Source organism: Lagopus muta, chromosome 2 (genome assembly GCF_023343835.1).
Source record: "Lagopus muta isolate bLagMut1 chromosome 2, bLagMut1 primary, whole genome shotgun sequence".
Lineage (NCBI taxonomy): Eukaryota > Metazoa > Chordata > Aves > Galliformes > Phasianidae > Lagopus > Lagopus muta.
Window position 1 is genome coordinate 33327372 of NC_064434.1, and position 22708 is coordinate 33350079.

General features: G+C 37.7%; 1 protein-coding gene across 3 annotated transcripts in view; it reads left to right on the forward strand.

Moving 5' to 3' along the window:
- The first annotated feature begins 376 nt into the window (after positions 1–376).
- The window catches only part of LOC125688642 (cytochrome b5 reductase 4), a 28318-nt gene continuing 5986 nt past the window's right edge, over positions 377–22708 (forward strand). For 2 of the 3 annotated variants that reach the window (XR_007374819.1, XM_048934891.1), the window contains exons 1-13: positions 377–496; positions 921–1074; positions 3633–3733; positions 5757–5841; positions 9335–9376; positions 13701–13755; positions 15310–15367; positions 15468–15561; positions 16176–16208; positions 16852–16974; positions 20073–20213; positions 20343–20495; positions 20949–21099. Coding sequence is in view for 2 of the 3 variants with exons in the window: in XM_048934891.1 (XP_048790848.1) it covers positions 422–496; positions 921–1074; positions 3633–3733; positions 5757–5841; positions 9335–9376; positions 13701–13755; positions 15310–15367; positions 15468–15561; positions 16176–16208; positions 16852–16974; positions 20073–20213; positions 20343–20495; positions 20949–21099 (1265 nt within the window). In the remaining variant the exon portion in view is untranslated. The remainder of the gene's footprint in view (positions 497–920; positions 1075–3632; positions 3734–5756; positions 5842–9334; positions 9377–13700; positions 13756–15309; positions 15368–15467; positions 15562–16175; positions 16209–16851; positions 16975–20072; positions 20214–20342; positions 20496–20948; positions 21100–22708) is intronic. The other variant, XM_048934892.1, reaches the window with a different exon arrangement.

The window sequence follows — 22708 nt, forward strand, 5'->3', positions numbered from 1 at the left end:
CTCGCTTCTGGACAGGGAAAGTATTGATGAGTAATGTTTTTGTTTATTTAGTCTGAGGTCCTTTATTTTGCAGACTGTAAACACCAGTTCTAGGAGCAGCCCCCCTTATTGGGCTTACATGGCAAGGCAGCAGGGGGCCGCAGGAGTGCGCTGTGAGCAGAGCCCCGTGTCAGAGCACAGCTCCGCTGCTCTGAAGGGGACCCGCCACAACTCAGCCCTGGGCGACGCTGCGAAACGGAAGCGGAATGTGCGAGAACAGCCCTGCATCCCGCGGGAAGCCCGCATGGAATCAAGTGGGGAAGGACGGCACTCCGTGGGAGGAACCCGCCCCTGTGACGGGCCGCGCCCGCCCATCGGGCCGCGCCTGCGCGCTGTGCCGGAGCGCTCCGCCCGCCCGCCGGGTGCAGGCCGGGCCGGCAGGATGCTGAACGTGCCGCCGCAGGCCTTCCCCGCGCCCGGCTCCCAACAGCGGGCGGCCGCGGGCGGCCGCACCAAGGTAGGGCCTGCGCAGCCCCCTTGGGGTTGGGGCTCTCTCGCAGCCGGCCCTGGGGCCGTCACGGCGCGGCACTGCGGGGCTGGCGGCGATCCGCGGCCGGCCGAGTTCGGGGCCGGGCCGAGGCTGCGTAGTTACCTTATTAACGCTCTTCTCTTAGCGGGGCTCATAGCACTTCTTGTGCGGCCTTTCCGTATCGTCTCGATTTTCTTCAGTCTTTTACGATAAATGAATCCTTTGGCTGGCTTGCAAAATAGAAAGCCTCCTTAAACAGCTTTACTGCTGGGTAGGGCTCCCAAAAGATCACGAAGAGTACAGGTTATTTCTTGTTTTGCCCCAGTCTTCCTTGGGAGCTTAGAAAAGCATTTTGAACGGTTCTTTCTCCCTTTAGAGTTGAATAATGTTTATACATCTTGTTATTTTTCAGGTTCCTTTAAAACCAGGAAGGAGTCTTATGGATTGGATTCGATTAACTAAAAGTGGAAAGGACCTGACTGGTTTAAAAGGGAGGCTGATCGAAGTTAGCGAAGATGAGCTTGCTAAGCACAACAAGAAGGAAGATTGCTGGATATGTATAAGAGGTTGGTTACTGCCTTGTTGCTTTTGCATTTGTTGCCTAGCCTGTGTTCCGCACTTGAAACATAACGAAACAACAAACTACCTCCCCCAAAAATCCTCACCCCAGAACAGTGTATTGTGTTGTCTATGTTTAGACCAGGTGTAATGTTGATGTAGTAGGACACAACTTTGTCCAAGTTGGCAGTTTTATGTAACAATGCTATTCTTTGCTTTCAGACTTTTTTCAGGCAGTCTTTAAAGTTGATGTACCTGACACTTACGTGAAAGTAGTAAAATTTAAGAATATGGTTGACTCTTCTGACAACATCTTAGCAAGAATAAGACATTAAAAATGCTGACATGTACTTGAAGTCTTTAGAGTGTGTATCATCCTTAGCAGCTGAAGACTTTCACTGATTGCTTTAAAGCATCTAGAATCATAAAAATATGTAAAGATGTTATTTAGATTCTGTAGGATGGTTTCTGGAAAATGCATGTATGTAAGCCCACGTACCACTTCATACATTTAGAAAGGTGAATGATAATTGCCATGCAGATAAATCTTTGCCTATATCTACAGTATATCTGAAGATATACTGTAAATATCTTTGGTAACTGACTCATGGTGTTTGTTTATTGTTACTTTTATGAAATTTTAACTCAAGTTAAAATTATTGTATATTGTTAGATGGCAATGTGCTAAAGGTAGTTTGGAGCAATAGCCTTGTCTAGATGAGTATTCTCAGTGCTGAAGATGAAGTTTCTAGCCTTAGAGAAAGAAGAAGAATACTCGCTCTGCTGTTTAATTGTTTAGAGGTTAAAATACATTAATATTGTTTTGAATTTGTTGTGAGATAATCTGTTTTGTGGAAGTGCTGTTAAGAAGGTCAGAGTGGCTTACTTACATGACCTGTATAGGAAAAGTGCTTTGTTTAATGGCAACTTAAGGAATTTAATGTAATGTCATCCATAAATTCCAGCAAAATTAAGAAGTTCTTCACAAGGATGACTGTTTTTGTTGGGTCAAAAAGGGGAATGAGAGTGAGCTTTTTGAGCAAAGTAGTAGGATTGTTAATGCTCTGCATACTGCTCTTGCAGATGTGAGCAGAATTATAGTGAGAGGAGAGCTGAAGAAAATGTATTTTGCAGTGTAGATTTTATATACCTTTCAAAAAAAAAAAAAAAACAACACATCTACTGCTGCAGGTAGAATCGCTTATAAATGCTTTCTAATCTCTTACTTCCCCCAGGCTGCCTTTGAGGCATTTGTGTTAGTGTAGTTGGACTATGGCTCTGTAGTAAAAAGCAAAAATTGAGAGCAATGTGAAGGAGAAGGGAATCAGGAGCTAACTTTTCAAAAATCAGTAGGGTGATCACCAAACAGAGTTGTCACATAGGGCACAGATATATAAAATGGGATGGCAGCGGGTTAAAGAACACGTATAAGGTGGAAATCTGAATGTTTTGTTGACATTCAGGAGTTCTGAACTGTTTAATTTTCCCTCGTGCATTTTCTTATGTGCAGTAACCAATCCTGTGCACAAGGTGGCATAGTGGTTACATCCCTCAGAACATCAAGTCAGTAGAGTGTGCAAAAAAACCTTTCCAGTCCTGGAGAATTGTTCTTACCAATTAAGATTGTCCCAGGAATATAAAATACATCTCCCCTCACCTAATGCTGAATGCCTTCATTTCTGGAGTAATGTAAACTTTTTAAAAGCACACAGTGCATGGTTTTGCTTTAGTAATTTCTTGTTCAGAAAATGTTTAATTTTTTGAAATATTTTGCCATGTAGACCTGCAGTAGTCCCATAAGAAGAAACGTCTGTGGTTAAATCTGTTTATTGCTGCATTCTTCAAACTGATTACTCTGCATTTCAGTAATTGGTCTTCATGATTCCAGACCTATAAAGCATTTTTTAAGAAATCTTACTAAAAATACAGAGTAGTGCTTGTGTAAAATGAATGCTGAATCCTTTTATTAAGACAAATTTATCATCAGTATTATCAGCCTCTAATGAGCTTAGAGTGCATTCAGGTTTTTTGTACTGCTGAATCTACAGAGGGAACGTTTTGTTGATGATGGTGGTAGCTTTTGTTTTCGTAAGACAGTTTCTTCCCATGGTCATTTTACTCCATAGGTGATGAATGACAGAGAAGCAACTTCAACAGCACTTCAGCAGTGACTTAATTCAAAGAGATCACAAAAACAATTCCCTGCACTAACTAGTTCAATTCTGTGTCTCTATTTAACTGGCCTCTGGCTCTCATACACATTAACTAGACTGTGACACCTTCATCTTCAGGTGTTTATTTTGTTAGTCTTAAACCTGCAGGGTTTTTCCAGATGTTAGTCCAGCAGTGCCACAAAACTTATCCTACTGAACAACTCTGTGTGATATGTTTCATATCAGGTTCCATACGGTTGTGTTACTTCTGTTTCTGATTCTGGAAAATCATATTGCTTGCTATTACACTGTGTAATAGATACGAATCTTTCCACTGTTTCTGGAGATGACTGAATAGTTGCAGTGGTTGTAAAAAATGTTACTCACGTGATCTTATATTCCATTTTCTGCAGGACTCGTATACAATGTCACACCGTACATGGAATATCATCCCGGTGGTGAGGATGAACTAATGAAAGCAGCTGGAACTGATGGTACAGATCTTTTTGACCAGGTGAGAACAACTTCCTCACTAAAAGGTATTTTGAAAAAAAAAAAAAATGTGTATTTCCTGATTATTTTAGGTCATCCCAGTGGAAATGATTTGAACCATTTGAGGTCTAAGCGTAGGCAATAGTTTACTGTTCAGAATTGCACTAATGTGCTGAAAGAGAAACATCATTTAAATATTGCATCAAAAGTCAATAATGAAAGTGTTGTTTTATGTTGAGGTTTTGCTTCAATTTGACCATTTTAACAAATTGATTGGTTCTTAGCAGAAAAAGCTATTAAACTTCAGATTCCTACCTCCTAAATAAATTACCATGTTGACTAATCGCTGTCGGTTAAAAACCATTTTCTTCCCAGAGAGCATTCATTATTTTTACAAATACTTATAGTGTTTTTCCATCTATTAACTTAGTTACTGCATTATCAGGGAACAAAGTACTGAGGAAAAGGTGCTGGGACTGCTGTTTACTCATTGTGAACAAATCAGAAGATGACAACTGGTCTCTTGTTTGTTCACCATTTCTTTAAGGCTGAAAAGAAGGTCTGCAGTCTTCCAGTAAGACCTGATTTTGTAGGAGGTGATTCACTGAGTTGGTCTTTTTGGCAGCAGACATTTTTCCCATCTCCTTGGCTCACAGGGTTTTCCTGGGAAACTGGGGAAGAGCAGAAAGGGAACTTCCTCTGTTTCTGAAAGAATTCTGTCATTTCTTTACAGTTCTTACATCATAGTATGTTACGTCTTAACTTGCAAAACGTATTTAAGAATGAATGTAAATAAATGAGAGATGTGATGCACTTTGTTTTGTTGGTTTTGGTTAATCTCCTGTCAAATGAAGTGTCTAGCACAGGATTTGGGTATATTTCTCTGTTGGTCAGAAATCTGCTCGGGTTTAAAGAAATTTGCATTTTCACTCCTGAAAATTTGTGCTCTGTCAAGTTGTGGCCTGAAAGTCTGTAGCTAAATCACTGTCAAGTGTGGTGTGATGTACTCAGAAATGGGAATCCTGGCAGCAAAGATATTTCCAGAAGGCCAACAAAGTGTATCTGAACTTTGTAACATACTTGGTACATTTTTGTTTGTTTTGTGACAGGAGTGGAAAACCACCTCCAGGTTTTAGTTTCTGGCTGATGTCTTTCCAGTTCTGCAGGCATTTCTGTTGCCTGTGCGTTCTATATCTGTTAGATACTGATGTATTTAAGAGTTTGGTAGGTTGCTGGTGTTTCTTAAACTTCGAAGAAACATAACTCTCACTCAAAATTTTTTCTTTACCTGTGTAAAATGCAGCTACAACTTATGGATGGGACTTCCTTATCTTGTTTGCTTAGCTTGTCCAGTTGAAAGTTTTTATTTTTAAATCTCTTTGTACCATTCAAATTTGTCATGCTGCACTCCTTTACCTTTTCTCTTCCTGAGGTGTTATTCTGAATGCCCCATCAGAGTTGGCTTTTCTGCCATCTATTTCCTATGGAAGTTCTTCAGTTCTGGTCTGTAAATGACTGCTCTTTCATCACTTTATTTGGCTTTTTAAAGTAGATTATTTCCCAATAATTCAGTGATTGTCAGACACAACCAAACAAATGCTCCAACTTCACAGGAGATGTCGATGTGTCTATTCTGCTCTGTTTTGTTTCCCTCATCAGTCCCTTTCCCCATATTCATATCTAAACAAGATTAATTTCCTTTGTGATAAGGACAAATTCTATTATGTTGTAAACGCAATAAAAACACTATTCTGAAACTTTTTCTGTTGTTAAACATTGTGATATTCAGGTACTGCAAAACATAAAATGGATAAATTAAGCTACTGTCACATAATCAGGGTCTTTTTGTGTGTGTGTGTGTGTTTAAATACTTGTTGTCTGTGAAAGAAGTAAAAATACGTACTGAAAAATGTGATCAATTGGTGTCTGTGTTAAGAACAAAACACTAAGAAATGAATTATATTAGCTGTTGTGCAGAAATGGTGTTTTATCTTACAGCACAGTAAAAGTTATAAAAGTTGTGCAAACCAATTTTGTTAATATAGGTTCATCGTTGGGTCAATTATGAATCGATGCTGAAGGAATGTCTTGTTGGGAGAATGGCTTTCAAGCCTATTGCTGCTCCAAAAGGTGAGGGCTTTTAGAATGAAATAATTTCTGATAATGCTTTATTCCAAAGTTGTCTGGAAGTTGCAAGAAATCATCGTATTTACAAGGAGTGTCTGTGTGTTGATACAGAGGTGAAGGCTGTTGCGTATACGTAGTCTTTTGGTAGTATATACCTGAAGGAGAGACTATTTTACAAGTGAAGACATTTATAAATATCGTGCTGCTATGTTTTTCTTTTGCTGTAATTCATCAGAAAAGGGTTATGTGTTTGTAGAAATAGGTACATATTTTTTTTCCCAAAGATTGCTCTTTTTTCAGGTCCCAGCAGGCAAACTCCTGAACAGCCCTCTGATGTGGTTTAGAGCATCTTAAAATAAGTCATTTTTTTTTACTTTGATGATTTCAGCCCCAGACATAGGTCTTGAAAGTTGCATTTGAAATGAGATCTGTGGACACAGTTTGTGGACACAGTTATTGTTTTTAGAAAACTCCTTACTGGGTCTGCTAAAGTTTCAATGTAGTTGGAGAAAATGTTGCTGATTCAGCAGGCTCACAGAGCCAGGACAGCGAGAGAAAGTAGCATATTGTCTTAAAATGCTGGCAGTGGTTTCTAAAGACTTTATCTTCAGTATTTGTTTTGGTTTGCAGGCCACAGTGAAAAACACCAGTATCTTACAACCAGATACTATTACTGAATAGTGACCTTTAGCAAAACTGCTGTGAAATCATGACAGAACTCATATTTGCAACTATTTTTCTCACCTTCTGTGGTATCCTGTAGGTCACAACTTCAGGCATCTCTTGCTGCTCTTTAACTTCTGACAAGGGAACATGGCTACTTGCTTAGCACTTAGGTCACTTCATGATCTAAGTTGATTTTGTTCTGTACTCAGAGTGAGATAGCAACACAGAGATGTAAAATCCTAAGTAGCTAATTTCATTGTAGAGTTTTTAAGCTGAGTGCTGCAATGCAAGGAGATACCTTGACAGCGTAACAGCTTCGTGGAGTTGAGTTGTGGACATGTTACTGCCACTTTGTCATCTGAATCACAAACATAAAAAAGTAAACCTGACTTTTACCAATTTTGTTAGTCTAACTTTTCTGTAACTGGAGGAATTCTCATGGCAAGGAATCAGTAAAAAAATAAACATATCTTTGCTCCTGACTGCTACGATGGTCCATTTTCTGGTGTTTATTTTCTCTCTGCCTTCTTCTGTAGTAAGACTGTTCTTACCTGTTTTGTGCTGATAAAACTTGCAGGATGAAGGTAACACACTGTGAAAGTGGTTTGGCTGCCTGGTGTCTCTTTTGGCCATTTCAGGCTTGAAAGTTATTAATTAAAGAATAAAGTTGATTAGACCATGTTTACTGAAATTCTTTGTATCAAAATTCTCAAGACTTTTCTGTGGTTTAGATTGGGTTATATATCCTTTGCTTTTGAATGGTGAATTATCAAGCTCGTGATTAGTCAGTAGTCAGGCAGCAACACTTCTTGTCTTTTCTCCTTCCAGAAGACTGCCTTTGACAAAGTTTGGATCTGAAAAAAAAAAGAAGAATAATAAAATACAGATTTAGTATGAATGGTATAGAGAAGGGACTTAGAATTACACTATTAATTGCTTTCTTTCCATGGCAGAGGTGAGCTTTTGACAGTGGGGCAAGCATTGGTATGTGCTATTCGATACTCAGTAGTATGCAGTGTAGGTTTGCTGGTAGGTTTGTGATTTTTGGTTTTGTTTCCTGTGTTCTGGAGCAAAGCTTGTCCTTGCATGTTTCCTAAGAGTCCTTTGAAGTTGCTGGTGATAGTTTTGCTAACTTGTCTTCTGGGAATGCTGTTTGATGGGTAGGGTTGTGACTAGCAAGAGATTCTAAAGTATCCCTTCTTTAGTGTTACAGTGCAGTAGCTACAGCAGTACTCAGGCATGTAAAAGATTATTTCAGAATCTCCTTTTTCCTGCAGTTTTCTCAGCAAACCTCTACAGCATTAAACATTTTTGCCATTATTGATTTGCCTTCAAGGTACTCAGCTGTAACATCTGTGCTGATGTGTACTTTGTTGGCTGTACCTGTTGATATGGATGATGTTTCTCTTAGGCACATCAGTGTCTGTTACCACTGAAATTATGTACAGACATAACTTGGGAGTTGGAATGTGTGCACTTATTTGTACTCTGTCACTGATATGCTGAAAGAGGTATAGTATGATCCAGGGAAAAGAGAGGAAGGGTTGTGTTTTGGAAATACTTTTAAACAAGTGTCCTTGAATCTGCAGTGCCAGTTCAGTGCTTTGTGTTAAAGTGAAGTGAGAAGAGAGTGTATTTTTGAACTGAGAAAATTATTTTTTAATGACAAATGTGGCTTTGTGACTTATTTGCCTATCCTAGCAGATGGCTTGAAGTAGTGTATAGCAAAATATACAGAGGAACACATTTTAAAACAAAAGTTCGGGAGGAACTGTGCTGAAGTGTCCTGAAGTGTTTTCACCTCAGCGTGAAAGTCTCTGATGAGGGCAATTCTTGTTCAGCTTTGAAGTCCTTTTGCAGTACCGTGTGCTTGGTGGATTGTTCCAGACGCCTTGCTTTTACTGCTATCATACTGGCATTCTTCCTCTATTCCTGACTGCTGTGATGGAGAGAACAGAGGGAGGGGTTCAGAAACCCATAGTAAGGGGAGAAACGTTCATCTTTTTGTTTTCATGAAAGGGAGCAGGAAGAATAAGTTAGATTCTCTTGCTTTCCCCTGACCTATCTCTTAACAAAGTTGAATGCAGAAGGGGTCTTTGTATATTTTGTGATATGTGTATCAAGGTGGAAGGGATTTGAGTACTTCCAGGGAACTAGAAGAAAGGTATAAGACCAAGAGACGCAATGACTTTGTCCTTGAGTCAAGCACTACATATATGAATTGACATTATGCATTCATCTACTTAGGGTTTTCTTTTTCTGCTTTTTTGTTTTGTTTTATTGTTATTTGGAGTTAGCTACAGCATACTGGAGATTGAATGAAAAGTTCACATGGTAACTTGTCAAATAAAACTACTTGAGAGAAGGAACTTAAAGGAAGGTTTTCTTTTTCCTGTGTTTCTGCCAGGTGATTTTGGTAGTGGCAGGTCAGATTTGGTGTTTACTGTATGTTGTCTTCAAACAGTGCCTTTCCAAGTCTGACAGACTTAGCTTCTTGGCTATGAAGCTTACTGTTGCACAAGGAAATCTGTGCTGTTTGTAAGAGTCAGATAAGCTCTCATTTCCTACCCTTCAGCTGTGCGACTTCTCACATTTTGTATTATAGGTTGTTGGGTTTTTTTTTAGTTATTATTACACGTAATCTTTTGGAATAGTATCTATGCTATTACATTTAATTGTGACTTCTTGTTACCCAAAGCATCCTGGTCAGTCTGTTATCGGTGTGGTTTGTTTGGAGAGCTTTACTTTGGCTCCTTTTTTTTAATATGATGTATGCAAGTACTGTACTGCAAGCTCTCACTGTCATGCTTGTTTTTCTTACTGCTTGTAGACATTTCTTCTACCCCGCCTGAAGAGAAAAAACAGCTTAATGGTAAGTATTTTTCTGGAGCAAGGTGGGAAGTGAATCTTAAACTTACCTGAATATTTTTTAATGCACAGTACTTATCCAGCTTTTGTCCTTACATTTGAATCTGGTTTTGAGACAGTGGTGATCTTGGGGGACTCCAAAAAGCAAAATCCTAATCAGGCATTGCCAATTCAGTGATTTAAAGCATTCAAAGATGGCAGTGCAGTAGTGTGGAAGAAGGAAGTATGAGATGGACAGGCTTTCTACTAGAGAAGGTAGATCAGAAATAAAAATGTGCTATTGAAATCTGCCTCTACAGAAGTGCCAGGCTTTGTGATTCTTCTCTGTGTCAGAAAAACTAGGTGGCCATGGAAATTGAATTGCAGAGATGTGACAGAAAGTTGGATAATGCATAGAATGAAGTTGATCACTGGAAAACGAGTTGAAATAGAAATATATTACTTGAGCAAGGCGTGACTGAATTACTTGAGGTGTAACCATGTGAATAACTAGGTTGTTAATTGATGTGCTCTAAGAGGAGCAAATATTCTGTTCTGTGATACAGGTGGTTGACATTAGTCCTTGCAGAGATAGGGAAGCAGTAGCCTTTGCTGAGCCCTCCTTGAGTATCAGGTATAGCTTTGATTGAAAGTGTACAAGACCTATGTATTTGATTTTGGTCTTTTTAGGAAAAAAAATTAGTGTGAATAGTAGTGATTAGTCATCTTAGTATACTAAGAGGCTTCCTAACAGAATGTGATTTATAAAGTCCAATCAATTGAGGTGAGCTTGGGGTTTCCTGGTAAAGGAAGTAAAATGAACACCTGTGAAGTGAAATAAGGCAGTTCGATCTGGAGGCTGACTTTTAAGCATGAAAAGGATACAAACTGATATCTTACTTTCTTCTGTTCTTACTGTCCTTCTTGCTGTCTTGTGTTCTGTGAACATTGTATCTCATACTTGATTTCCATAAGGCAGTTTACTTTGCAGTATGCAGTAGCACTGAAGTACACAAAAATACCTTTGAGTTAAACATATATCATATAAAATTAAGAAAAACTGATTTTATTTTATTTTATTTTTGTTCCTGTTCTCCTAAATATCCTTTTACAGTGTTTTTTTCCAAACTTTGTGACGGAGTCTGCTGCCTGACTTCATCAACAAACATATTGGAACATTTTCATCCCGCCTTGAAAGGCAGGAAGAACTGGAACACAAACTCAACTTTATATTAGAATTGTATCACTAGGCAGCAGTTATTAGTCACTAAATACACCACAAGTATTTTGGTTCAAGAAGTAAGTTAAATATGCCATCTATTTTGGTGTGCATCGCTTCTTGGTTAAGAAGGATCATGAAATAACTTTTCTTGTCTAGAATATGCGACTCCTCAGGAGACAGGAAATAATTCTGATTGTGCTTTCCAGTGAAGCTGCCAAAGTGCTGATGCCTGTTTTTCGTATTCAGTTTACCTGTTTGATATGGCTTCAGGAAAAAATTTTTGCACTGACTTTTAACTGTTGTGGACATACTTTTACCTTGTAAGACTTCTTTCTTATTCTGTTGTTTCGCTTTGTAGCTCTTGTAAATTTGAGTCAAAATTAGTCTAGAAATAAGCAGCACTGTCTGAAAGTTAGGAAGTTGTTGGTATGGTGAAGACACTTTGTTGCATTATTGATCCAAAAAGTATAAATAATAATTGTATTGTGTAGTGTGCTCATATCTATTAACTTGAATGCATCCTTGATTTTTTGTGACAATCAACAACCTGTAGTGTAAGAGACAATGAAAGCTGAAGTTTCCAGGATATGTTGCTCATTTTAAGTCTTAAAGGCAGATATGTTCTTGCATATCTCTTCATATTTGAGTTTCAAACAAAATTTCAACACACTGTTATTTCCAAAGCATACTTGAAAACTTCACATTCGTTTAAAAGCAAGTAAGCATCAAAGACATACTTTAATAATGAGCTTTCCAACCTTGTACATTCAAGCTAAACCAAATTTCGTATGTACTCAAACTATTAAGATGGATATTTCTGTAGTATTAAAAGTAAAATAAATGACTTGGGCAATTCCACCATCTGAGAACAAGTTGGTGTTTGAGTATAAGCTCATCAGATGCCATGGGAAAGAATGATGGGAGGAGAGCTTGAGTTAGGACTTCAAGTACAGAAAACTAAATCTTGTGGTTCAACCAGCAGAGATTCTTTAGTGTAAGTAATGTATGCATTTCTGTTTTTCTTAGTAATACTTAAAGTTTATAAATATGGATTAAGCTTATTCTGGGCCTTCAGAGAACAAAGAAAATAACAGATACAGAAAGTTTTCACAGAATCTTAAAATAGTTTAGGTCGGAACAAACATCTGGAGCTTAGTCCTTTCCACAGTCCTTCCTTCTGCAGATGGAGCTGGGCCAGTTCCCTCAGCCTCCTTTCAAGCATTCTTTGCTCCAGCTGCTGACCTACTTGGTAGCCCTTTACTGGACTTGCTCATGTCAACGTTTGCCCTGCACTGGAGAGCCAAAACGGAGCCAGTACTGCAGATGTAGTCTTACAAATCCTAAATAGAGGGGAAGAACTGCTTTCCTCAATCTGATAAGCTGTGTTTTTGCTCAGATTGCATTTGGCTTCTGTCATCACAGTGTTGTAACGTAGTACGTGCCCTAGCTTGCCCAGGTTTTCTTACTGTGTCCCAAGGAAGTTTTCTGCAAAACTGCTTTTTATCCAGACAGGCTCCTCGGCCCGTTCTGCTATGAAATCATGCATTTACTTTTGAGTTTCATGCAGTTTTTGTCAGCCTATTTCTTTAGCCTGACAAAAGTTAAGGATACCATTTGAAGGGACTTAATGTTTCAGCTGCTTCCCTTCATTTGTTACTGTCTGCAGCAGAAATGCCAGCTGTAATTAATTAGCCAGCAGTTGTACTTCATAGTGTTGATCACACCTTTTGCACCTGGTAGTCCTGCTAATTTCCTATTCAGATTTGAACTTGTCAAACTCATCTCTCTGGTGTGGCTATGAGGGTTACCCAAGAGGCTATCAATCAGCAGTCTTGCTATCTGATCTCCCATGAGATTTTGCCAAACAGTTCCCTGAACAAGCTGAAGTTGTAGTTCTGCTCACTATCTTGCTTGTTTCTCTCAGTAACTGAAAATCCTTCATTTCATAGCTGCCGTCAGCCTTTGGATTCACTACCAGTTCTTCTTTATGACTGTATGACCGTCATGCACAGCAGAGCGCTAACCTTAATTGATTCATTCATCACCTGAATAGTTTTCTTTTTTTATTGCAGTGTGACTTCTTATTTTCAAATAACATTTTACAGTACTTCAGAGCAATTAACAAATAACTTAGTTTGCTAGAATGTTCTTATTCTGGCAGCTGTATATTTCTGTTGCCTCACGAAAGCGAATAGTGTGTATGGTCACAAATTTCTCTTATCCACAGAGGGCAGCCCAAGCATACATTATATGGCTTTGTTATGACTTAACACCAGTAAGCCCCATTCCTCATATGAATGATCTGTAGTCTTGGCAGATTGGTTTAGACCATAACAGTGCTTTTTGTTTTATTTACTTTTTACATAGTGAAGTCATGTAATTCACACATTTAAACTTCTATTCAAACTCCCAAACTGAATTGGCACGTTGAAGATAATTAGCTTGTGAATTCTCACCTACCTAAATCATTATATGCGTATCCTTTTCTAGTTTGCAAGGCTTGTCTTTGAATGGGCTTGGAATCCTTTTCACTTGTCCAGCTTAGACCTCTGCCTAACCATTGTCTGGTGAAATCACTCTATTCATGCAGTGTTGCAAATTGTATCTCAGTCAGTGCAGATTCTTCCATTGTGTTTCTACACAGCTTCCTTCTATTGAAATTGAGAAAGGATTGCAATTGCTTTAATGTTATCTCTGTTTTATATTTTCCAAATTCCTAGCAAAGCACAAAGTAGAGAGATATCAGCTGAAAACAAAGCTGAACAAATAGTTCCGTTGAATTGATTAAGATGTTTTATCCCTGCTTCACTGTCACAAAGTATGAAAGGACAAGTTAATACCTGATGAAACAGAGCAGCTTACACATACCAGGAAACTCGCATGCAGGGGTTCTGTGGAATGTGGAACTCTTAATTTCTGCAACAGAGCTTCATCTTCTAGGAGCCTGCTCTCCTGGACTGAATGCTGAATAAAAGCAAAATAAAGGATATGAATTCTTTCCTGTGGAAAGAAAACCACCATATATTGAGAAAGGATATTTAGCATATAACGCTGAAAAAAGTCTTACTATGATTTTTATTAAATGAGCATCACAGCACGTGTTTTAACAACTCTCTGCCCTTTGTAGGTATGCTCTCTGAGAGGGAAGTACTGGGTGCTTCTGCTAGAGATACAACTCCAAGGTAAACTTTTGATTTTCATTTTGTTGAACATTCTATTTAATAACTCTGTGCAGTACTTTGTAAATAGAGATGATTTTTTCCATATTTAGATCTTGATGTTTCAGCTGAATGAGTATCTCATTACCAACACAAGTAGGAAAGCTGAGGTTCAGATTTAAATAGCTTGCCAAAGGTCTTATTGACCTTACAGGCAAAAGATGAAGCATATTTCTTGGCTTGGTCTGTTGGCTTCTAACACTTCTACTGCCGTGCATTGCATACAGCTGTATGGTTTATTTTCACTGGCTCCTCAGCCTTTTGCTTCTTGAGGAAAGTCCTGGGAAGTGATTCCAAGTGGGCTGATTTTTTATTTTTTTTTTTTTCACTTGAGTTATTTGTCAGTAATAATTGGCATGCCTTGGAGAGGTACCTCATTTCAGACTGGAATGTTTTAAGATGTGGTAGAGCTAATCAGGTTTCTGCAGTTTGAAAACGTAAAACAAAGCAAACCTTAAAAACACAATGAAGTACCTCAAGTCACTGAGGTATCTTTCTTCTCATGATTCCTTGAATCTCTGAGGTTTATTTTCTGATTTTTTGCATAATGCAACTTCATAAAATTTGAGCTAGTTATGTGCAACCATGTTCATGATCCTCATTTTGCAACTGGAACATGGCTTATCTTCTGGGGTTGTTCCTCAGTCCTTGCTTCCTTTCTCCTCATGTGTGTCTGGTATGTCCTGGTGTCAAATGGGAAGGTGCTGGCTAACAGGAATGTGTCTTGGAGGGGGCATCCCTTCTTTCTTCTCCAAGAGTTCAAACACTAAACAGAAGTGGTTAGGACCTGGGGAAGAGAGAAGACAGTAGTAATGTATACACAAGGAGTGTGTAGAGTTGTGCGGGTAGAGTTGACTTTTACTTACTGCGATTGCAGCCTTCATGATGCTGGAGTTATGTCAGAACTACAGATGTATACTTGAGAGCCAAGCGTAAGATGTAGTCAGATGTATAGCTTTTCTGCCTTGGATAGAGGCCTTGAAAACCCTGGCAAGTGCATGGTAATGGAAAGCGATAAGAAATATACAGTATGCCCTTCAAATGCTTACTCTACTCTGTAGTTATTACAAGATTTGGGTAGCTTGGGAATCGTGAGAATGTAAAGCCTAAATCTGGGCAAATGAAGGAAACTGTGGTTCTGTGGTATAAAGGTAGAACTCTTGGAAACTGCTCTGACAATGTAATAACTTTGCTTGGAGCCAAGGACTTCAACCATCTTTCTTGGAAGGTTCATATACTGCAAAGAGGATGCATATGCTCTGTAACTAAAACCACTGCATATAACTTTAACTGCTATGCACTATTAGGATAAATAATTAGACTGCTTTTATTTTGATCTTCTTTTCAAAATTATAATCGCTGGGCTTACCTCTTGAAAATATAGTAAATAATGTGTTTGGCTGGTATCTTTGTGAAAGAAGTTCTGCTTGAAAACTGCTCATTAAATATATTTTGGCATGCTGAACGAAAGTCTATATATATACATTTTTCTTTTCTTCCTGTACTTCTGTTTTACAGTTATGACTGGTTTCAAACAGATGATTTGATCACTGTTGTCATATATACTAAGCAGAAGGTAAATGTATTTTATGAAAGAGATAATTACAGGATCTTGTGATCCAGCTTGAATTCTTGGAGAACTTCCTAAAAATGCTCTTTTTCCTTGTCTGTGAAAGGGTATGAATGCAGAGTTGGTGATAGTGGACTGTCAACACAAAAGACTAAGGGGAGAGATCATCCTGGATGATCATTCATATCTTGTAGAAGTTGGTAGGTACCGTGATTTTACAGTTGAAAATACTTAATTTTTGTTTTCCAATATTAAAACCTTCACATCAGGCCATATATGTTTTGCATATACCACTTAAATTTTATTCCTCTTTATTGAAAATGATTACATTATCAACTCTTATCTTCATCTGGTCAGTATGTATATTTTTTTTTTATTCTGTTTCTTATTTGATGTTCTAACCAACATGGAATAAAGTGTAATAAGAGACTGATGTAAAAGTTATGCAAGTTTCTCTATTTCAGGTGTGTGTTATAGATCACTTACTAAAAAGCCCTTATTCAAAAAGGGCAGACGGAATGATTTAGATGAATACAAGTTGATAATTGTATCATGAGTCACTGTTTAAAAACAAAAAAAAAAAGAGAAAATGATGCCTTTCTTAACATGTTATGCATTGGCTTGCAGAAAACACTGAGACTGATATGAAGCAAGAGTGAAATTTCAGGACCAAGTAAAGACGCATAGGGTTGTAGGCCTGTTACTTCACACAGTATTTCTTGCTCTAAGCTGTACAAATATATAAAGACATGTATTACACATATAGAATGTAATTCAGTTTTTGCTTAAACTAATTTGTTGCTCTTTATTTCAGACTTGGATCATGAAGTTCAAGATGACTTTGCTGGTAAGTTGCCTCTTGTAACTTTTCTACATTCCATGTTAGAAGAAATATAGAACTTTCATTTAATTTTCTGATCCATCAGGTACTTCACAGCTTTTCATACCATCAGGTTCTGACACAGTCAACCAAATCAAACCATACAATTAAATTTTTTTTTTCGTTTTGACACTTGAGCTTGTAAAAAAAAAATAAATAATAATAATGATGATGCTCTGATCCTTTGGAGTATCACTAAAATAATTAGAAGGGAGGTGTGTTGTGTGTATATATAAGCCATTCTGTGTTTTGAGTAGGATTTTCATAAACTTATTTATTCATTCAAATGGCCATTTGGCAAAAAGAGAAGTATGTGGTAGCAATTAACTATTTCCAGTAAATAAGGACTCGAACTTCGTGTTATTTCTGACCGGATGGACTGTGAATCTTTTCACAACATATTTATTAGATGTATTAAATATTATTAATTATACGCATTCTGAAGGCCCCGTAAAGCATTAGGGATAACAGAAAATATTATAATATAATGCATTAATCCTGTGCTTCTTGAAAAATGACTAATCCTTCTTGAGTTTAATAGGGGAGTAAAATTATATTGTTGGGCGAAGTGTAACTAAAAGTAACAGTAGGAAACAATTTTCTCTTGTAGTAAATATTGCTGAAAAAGTTGGGAAGGTGGAGATTATTTTGAAGAAAAAGGATCATATTCAATGGAAAGTGCTGGGATTGCCTTTGGAGAGTCACAATACGCTTCTCAGGCGCATGGAAAGAGGTAAATATGGCCTCATTAGCAGTTCTAAGTCTTTTAGGGCATGTTCAACATGTTTTCACCCAGGATTTTTCTTTTCTGTGACTATACTTCATTTTTTTTTTTAAGAATGTTTTCTGGAGTTGTTGAAAAATGTTCAGATACTCTCCTTGAACAGATTCACAGTAGAAGTGTTTTTTTGTAGTTTCTTTCCTCCTGGTTTCATTTTCTTGTTTTGTCTTCCAGTAGAATTGGAGGCCTTTGAGTCTTGCAGAAAGGGTGGGAGAATGTAATAGGAAAAGTTGAAAACTGCTTGAGAGTTGTTGCATCTCATGGGTGCCTGTGTGCTTGATATCCCTTCTATCTGTATGAAAACTTCAGTAGACCTTTACCTTGTGGCAAGGCATGTAGGAGTAACTAGTGAAGAAACAAAAACCTCTATGTCCTGCTATTACTACAGATGTATCCCTATTCAGTGCTGTAACATTGTTCCAGCACTCTGTACCTTTGTAACTTGAGCTATGCCTAAACGAGGCACTCAAAGCCACCTCTGAATAAGCTGCTGCATCAAGCTGCTGCATCTGCAGGGGGTGATAGAGGTTACATATGAATTCATTTTGTGGTGAGGGAATGGTATGAACTTGTGGCAGCACTCAAGTGCATTACCTTGATCACTGTGATTGGTGTTGTTTTTTTTCCAGCTAAACTAGAAATTTCCATACAATAACATAATATATTATAAAGATGTTTCTGATGTTATTGCTACTGTCCCAGTTCTCTGAAGCACTCTTGACCCTCTGCCTATTTATGTTCAAAAGCTGACTAAATTTAGACTGCCTTGTGTGAGAGCAAAGTTAAGAACTGATTAAACATTGTTCATTCTTGCTGGCTTGTAGTTATGGTAATTAGACCATGGAAGTTGAGAGATTATTGTGCTCCAGAAAGGAAGATTATGTGTATAAAAGCACATTTCTTAGCTACATTTAGGTTATTTTAGAATGTAGTTTTGCTTACGCAAGTTTCAGAACCTGTTGGGTCAGAGCTTGCTGAGCTGAGTTTCTTCAGTTCCTCAATTACTAATGTGAGGAAATATAGTAAGAATATTGATATCTCTGGCTTTTTAAACCATGGTCCAGAATTTTTTATTCAGCGATTTATTAATTAAGAAATAAAATTGAAATACTCCAAGGGTTACAAAAGAGGAATGTTCAGCTAAATGTCTTTCCTTTATTCCAGCTCTCTGCTTTCAGTGTGGAAATAATATCTACACACTGGAGGCTTCTGTTTGCATAGTGTAGACTTAATTAGCCTCACTCAGTTTTGCTTAGAATTGTGCCTCCTGCCTCTAAATTGCCTAGGTTTCAATTTTGCTCCCATAGAGCAAATGCTGGTAAGTGTGAGAAAGCCCCATCTCTTGTACTAAGAGCACAGAAATAGTAATTAACAACTCAGCTGTTTTTCCTGTCTGCTGGATGCGAAATTGGTTTGGTGTGCAAACAACTTTTTATGAAGTACAACAAATATATTCTGGAAGTAAAATGATCATGACTTCCAGCCTGGTAAAGTAATACTGACCTTGTAAAGTGAACTGATGCATTTTTATATAAGAGGTTAAGCAAGTCTTTAAAGAAAATATTATATTTCCTTCAATAAACTGCAGAAACCAATAACACAAAGTGTGTTGCAAACACAGCAGCTCTCCTTAATACTACTTACAGTTTAGTATAATGTATTTTGCATTATTGAATAGTAACAATATTAAGATTGGACAGTTGCAGTTTGACTGTTTACCTGTGACAGTGCTGGAAGCACTTTTAACACAAGCAGAACATACTGTCAAGTAGGAGAGTAATCCCTTCAGAAAGGTGCTTGGACACGTATGCTGCTAGCCAGGGTGGTTTCCTGTAGATAAATGGCTGCTTAGATGGATCTCCAGAAGAGATCCTTCCCCACTGGTAGCCAGCTCTTAAATAGGTCTAGGAGAGGTGCAGCCAGGCTCCACCCCTTCCAGCAGCACAGTGAATTGCCTTCACCTGTGCTCCTGTGGCTGACTCATTGCTAGCTTCAGGTTATCATTCAGAGGTTGAGGCCAGGACTCAGCAGTTCCCTTACACAGTACCAGTGCTAAAGGAGAGCCTTGAGAGCTGAGATGTCTAGTTAAAGCTATTTTATAGCTTTACATCTGGCATTTTTATTCTGCGCTATCTGTGCAGCTATCATGGATGCATTGCCTTGAGTTCTGTTTGTTTTTCACTTGTTAGTTTTATTTTATGTCAGGTGTAAGCATTTAAATGTTGATATTTGTCCCCCCACTCCAAAAAATGTGCAAAGCTCTTTGCAGTTGCATGTTGATAGCCCATTGTGCTTGTCTATCTAAGATGAAAAAACTCCGCATGAACGTGGACATTTTCATTTTAAACTGTCATCAATGTAAGCTCCTCCTGCTGTAACTTGTTTGATGTTTTAAACAATGGGATAGAAATTCCTGTGAGCATACACAAGGTGTTCTGGTATAGTGTAGTAGTATCAGTGCTGTAAGTATAGGTGCTAGGATAGTAGTTGATGAAAGGGTGCCAGACCATACATTTTAGCCAATATATGCCATCTTTCTGCAAGAGCTGTAAGTATTATTCCCTGTGGACAGCCCTATCAAAAATATTTGCTGTGTCAGTAGCAGTGAAACAGCAACGATGCAGGGTGGTCAGCTGAATAAATACCCAGAGTGCTGGGTGGGTTTAGGCAGCGTGGTGCTCTGCTTCCTTACTTTTCATTTCCATTACCCAAGCTGTTTTAATCTACAGATTTTTATTCATGCTGAAGTTCTGTGGTGACTTTAGTACAGGTACAATGTGGTACAGAGATGGTTCTGCTTTCTGAAAGAAAAATTGTGTTGATTTTCTGCTTCTTCATACTCATTGCTATCTAATAACACAGATTCAGTCTGCTAAGAGCCTAAAGTAAGGCTAAAAAATTAGCTCCAAACTAGAAAAATAATTTTAATGGTACAAAAGCATCTATCTGTAGTATTTTTGTAAAGTATTCTTATTGGTTTTTGTTGGTTTTATTGTTTTTTTTCTTTCTCATTAAAAGATATGTAAGTAACAGGCAATTGATGCTTTTAGGATTGTTCTACAGGAAATGCAAGTTGGTTTCTAAGACAGAAGTTACCCATGACACCAAGCTCTTCTGCTTTATGCTGCCTAAGAGCACTCATCTCCAGGTTCCCATTGGACAACACGTTTACCTCAAACAAATCATTGCAGGTAAGAAAAACTGAGAACATGACCATCGATATCTTAACACATGTCTCTATTTTGAGCCTCTGCTGTTTGCAGATAATTTACTGTATACAATTTTCCTATTCTATCAGCTACCTTTTGTCTTTTCTTTAGGGACAGAAGTAGTAAAACCATATACACCTTTATTGCCTTTTTTGCCACTGGATTTCAAAGAACCATTTTGCCAGGATGGTGCGCATATATATTTAATGATCAAAATTTATTCCTGTGGATTGTTTACACAGGCACTTGACCACCTACAAATAGGTAAGTATGTGGCTTAGGATGTTTTGTGTTTAGTTTTGCAGAGGTTGGGCTTGTCTTTGCACATATGTCAGCTGTAACAAGCAGTTAATTACTTGTACTTGATTGTGTATATAAATATATTAGTTGCTTGTTTTGTATTTGAGTGTATATATCTTAAATAAAAATGACTGTATTTTTTTAATAAAGACAAGCAAATCTGTTTTATTAGACTCAAGATATACTTCCTTTTATGTTTCAGATATAAGGTAGATTTTTAATAGTAACTTCACAAATCATTTTGATTGAACACCTGTTCTTTTAGCATAAATGATCCATGTGTGATTTATATTGTACCCTTCTGAAATGAATCCTAACACTACTAAGATGAAGGGAGTATAAAAGGATCTTTTAAAAATCAGATTACTAGTTTGTTTTCATCTCATTAAGGATTACTATTCTATTTTGACTTTAAAGGTGATGATATTTCTGTCAGCAATCCTGAAGGTAACTTCAAGAAGTCACAAGTTGAAGCTCTAGAAGACCTCTTTTTATTGGCAGCAGGCACAGGCTTCACACCAATGGTTAAACTGCTGAATTTTGCTCTGGCTAAAGTTGATTGTCTCCGGTACGTACACTAATTGTGGTTTAACCTCAAGCTAAAGTGATCCGTAGGAAAGATGAGATGAAGTGTGATGGGCTGTCCTCAATAAAATGATTTCAAAACCAAAGGGCATGAAAGCATTTTTCTTCAGTGTATTTTAGAGATACTGATGCAGAGCACCTTTTCTTTTTGCTGCGTCTCTGCTCAAGTTTTCTCACTCTTTTACCATTTAGTTTTCTGCATGCCGCTTGATTACGTTTTGCTAATGTAACTCTACATGTTATGATCTTCCTTCTATTTTCAGCAGGCAGCTAATTTCATTTGCCTTGAACAGTGTCACTGCAGACATATAAATAACATCAATTTTTTTTTTTTACTGTTTGTAATTTTGAGCTTCCCTTAGCTTTTCAAGTTCCTGGGCATAGTTATCTCAATCCACTTCACAGTGAAGAGTAAACTGTGGTTTGATGTGAGACATAAGTGCTTTTCATTGGAGTTCAACTGTTTCTTCAGTATCTCTTAGAAAAATCTTCTCTTCTTGAGAGGAGAAGAATGTGACTAGGAGCTCAAATTAAAGTTACTCCAGATATGGCCCATTGTTCTTATTGTTTTGTTGTTGTTTTGTTTTTGAGTTTGACCAGGCTGCTGTCTTCAAATACGGATTTCAGTTGCATTCAGGCAGAGCATGTGATACTTGCTTATCTTGGGTCTATTCTCTTGTAAAAGGCAACGTGGATCCCTAAAATAATGTTTTGTCATGTGTATCTTTTATTTAATCTGTAATGTGAACTAGAAGTGTAAAAAGTCTCAGGAGGGTTCAGGTAAACTCAGTAACATAGTAGCTCAACTTCAAAAGGAAATGCAAAGGGTGACTGGGGCTCATCTTCTGAAAGAGGTCTAGAGGTAGGTGTCCCTGCCTATGGCGCAGAGGTTGCAACTACATGATCTTAAAGGTCCCTTTCAACCCAAACCATTCTATGATTCTATAAAGAGATACAAGGTATTTTTGTATTGCTTTTAGCCACGGTTTGCTTCCAGCATCATGCTTAATGGAATTTCTTAATAGATTGTTTTTGTCAGTGTGGACTGTTGTGATTTGTGTGAGCACATAAATAGAAAGCATGCCTGACCTTCATTTTCCTAAGAGCTGTTGCAGAGGATAGTTTTATGGATTTGACACTCCTTTCCTGTATCTTTAAATTCAGACTTTTGTAAGAGTTATTAATTTGTATTACTGGGTTTTATTGAATATAAGCACAGGATGTTTTGGCTCATTATGTCTTCGTAAAGCACATTTTAAAAGAGGATAAAGGATTTAAATTGAAGGCTAGTCATCATAATAAAGATAAAAAGATTACATGTGTACTTCAATGATCTGTTTCTAGAAAAGAATCTAAAAGCATATGTTATTCTTGTACTGCATGTTGTCTGGCATAAAAGATGCTGTTTTGTGAGGACAGAATGTATGTACTGTTTGAGGGTAAGGCTTTTCCAAAGGATCTTGTATTGTCACATGCAAATAGGCACTGTGAAGTAAATTTATCACCTGGCAAAATACTTGGGAAACACTATTAAGTGAATTTGACTTTCTTTTCCTTCTTGAGTGGAAAACTTTATATGTGTAAGGTAAATA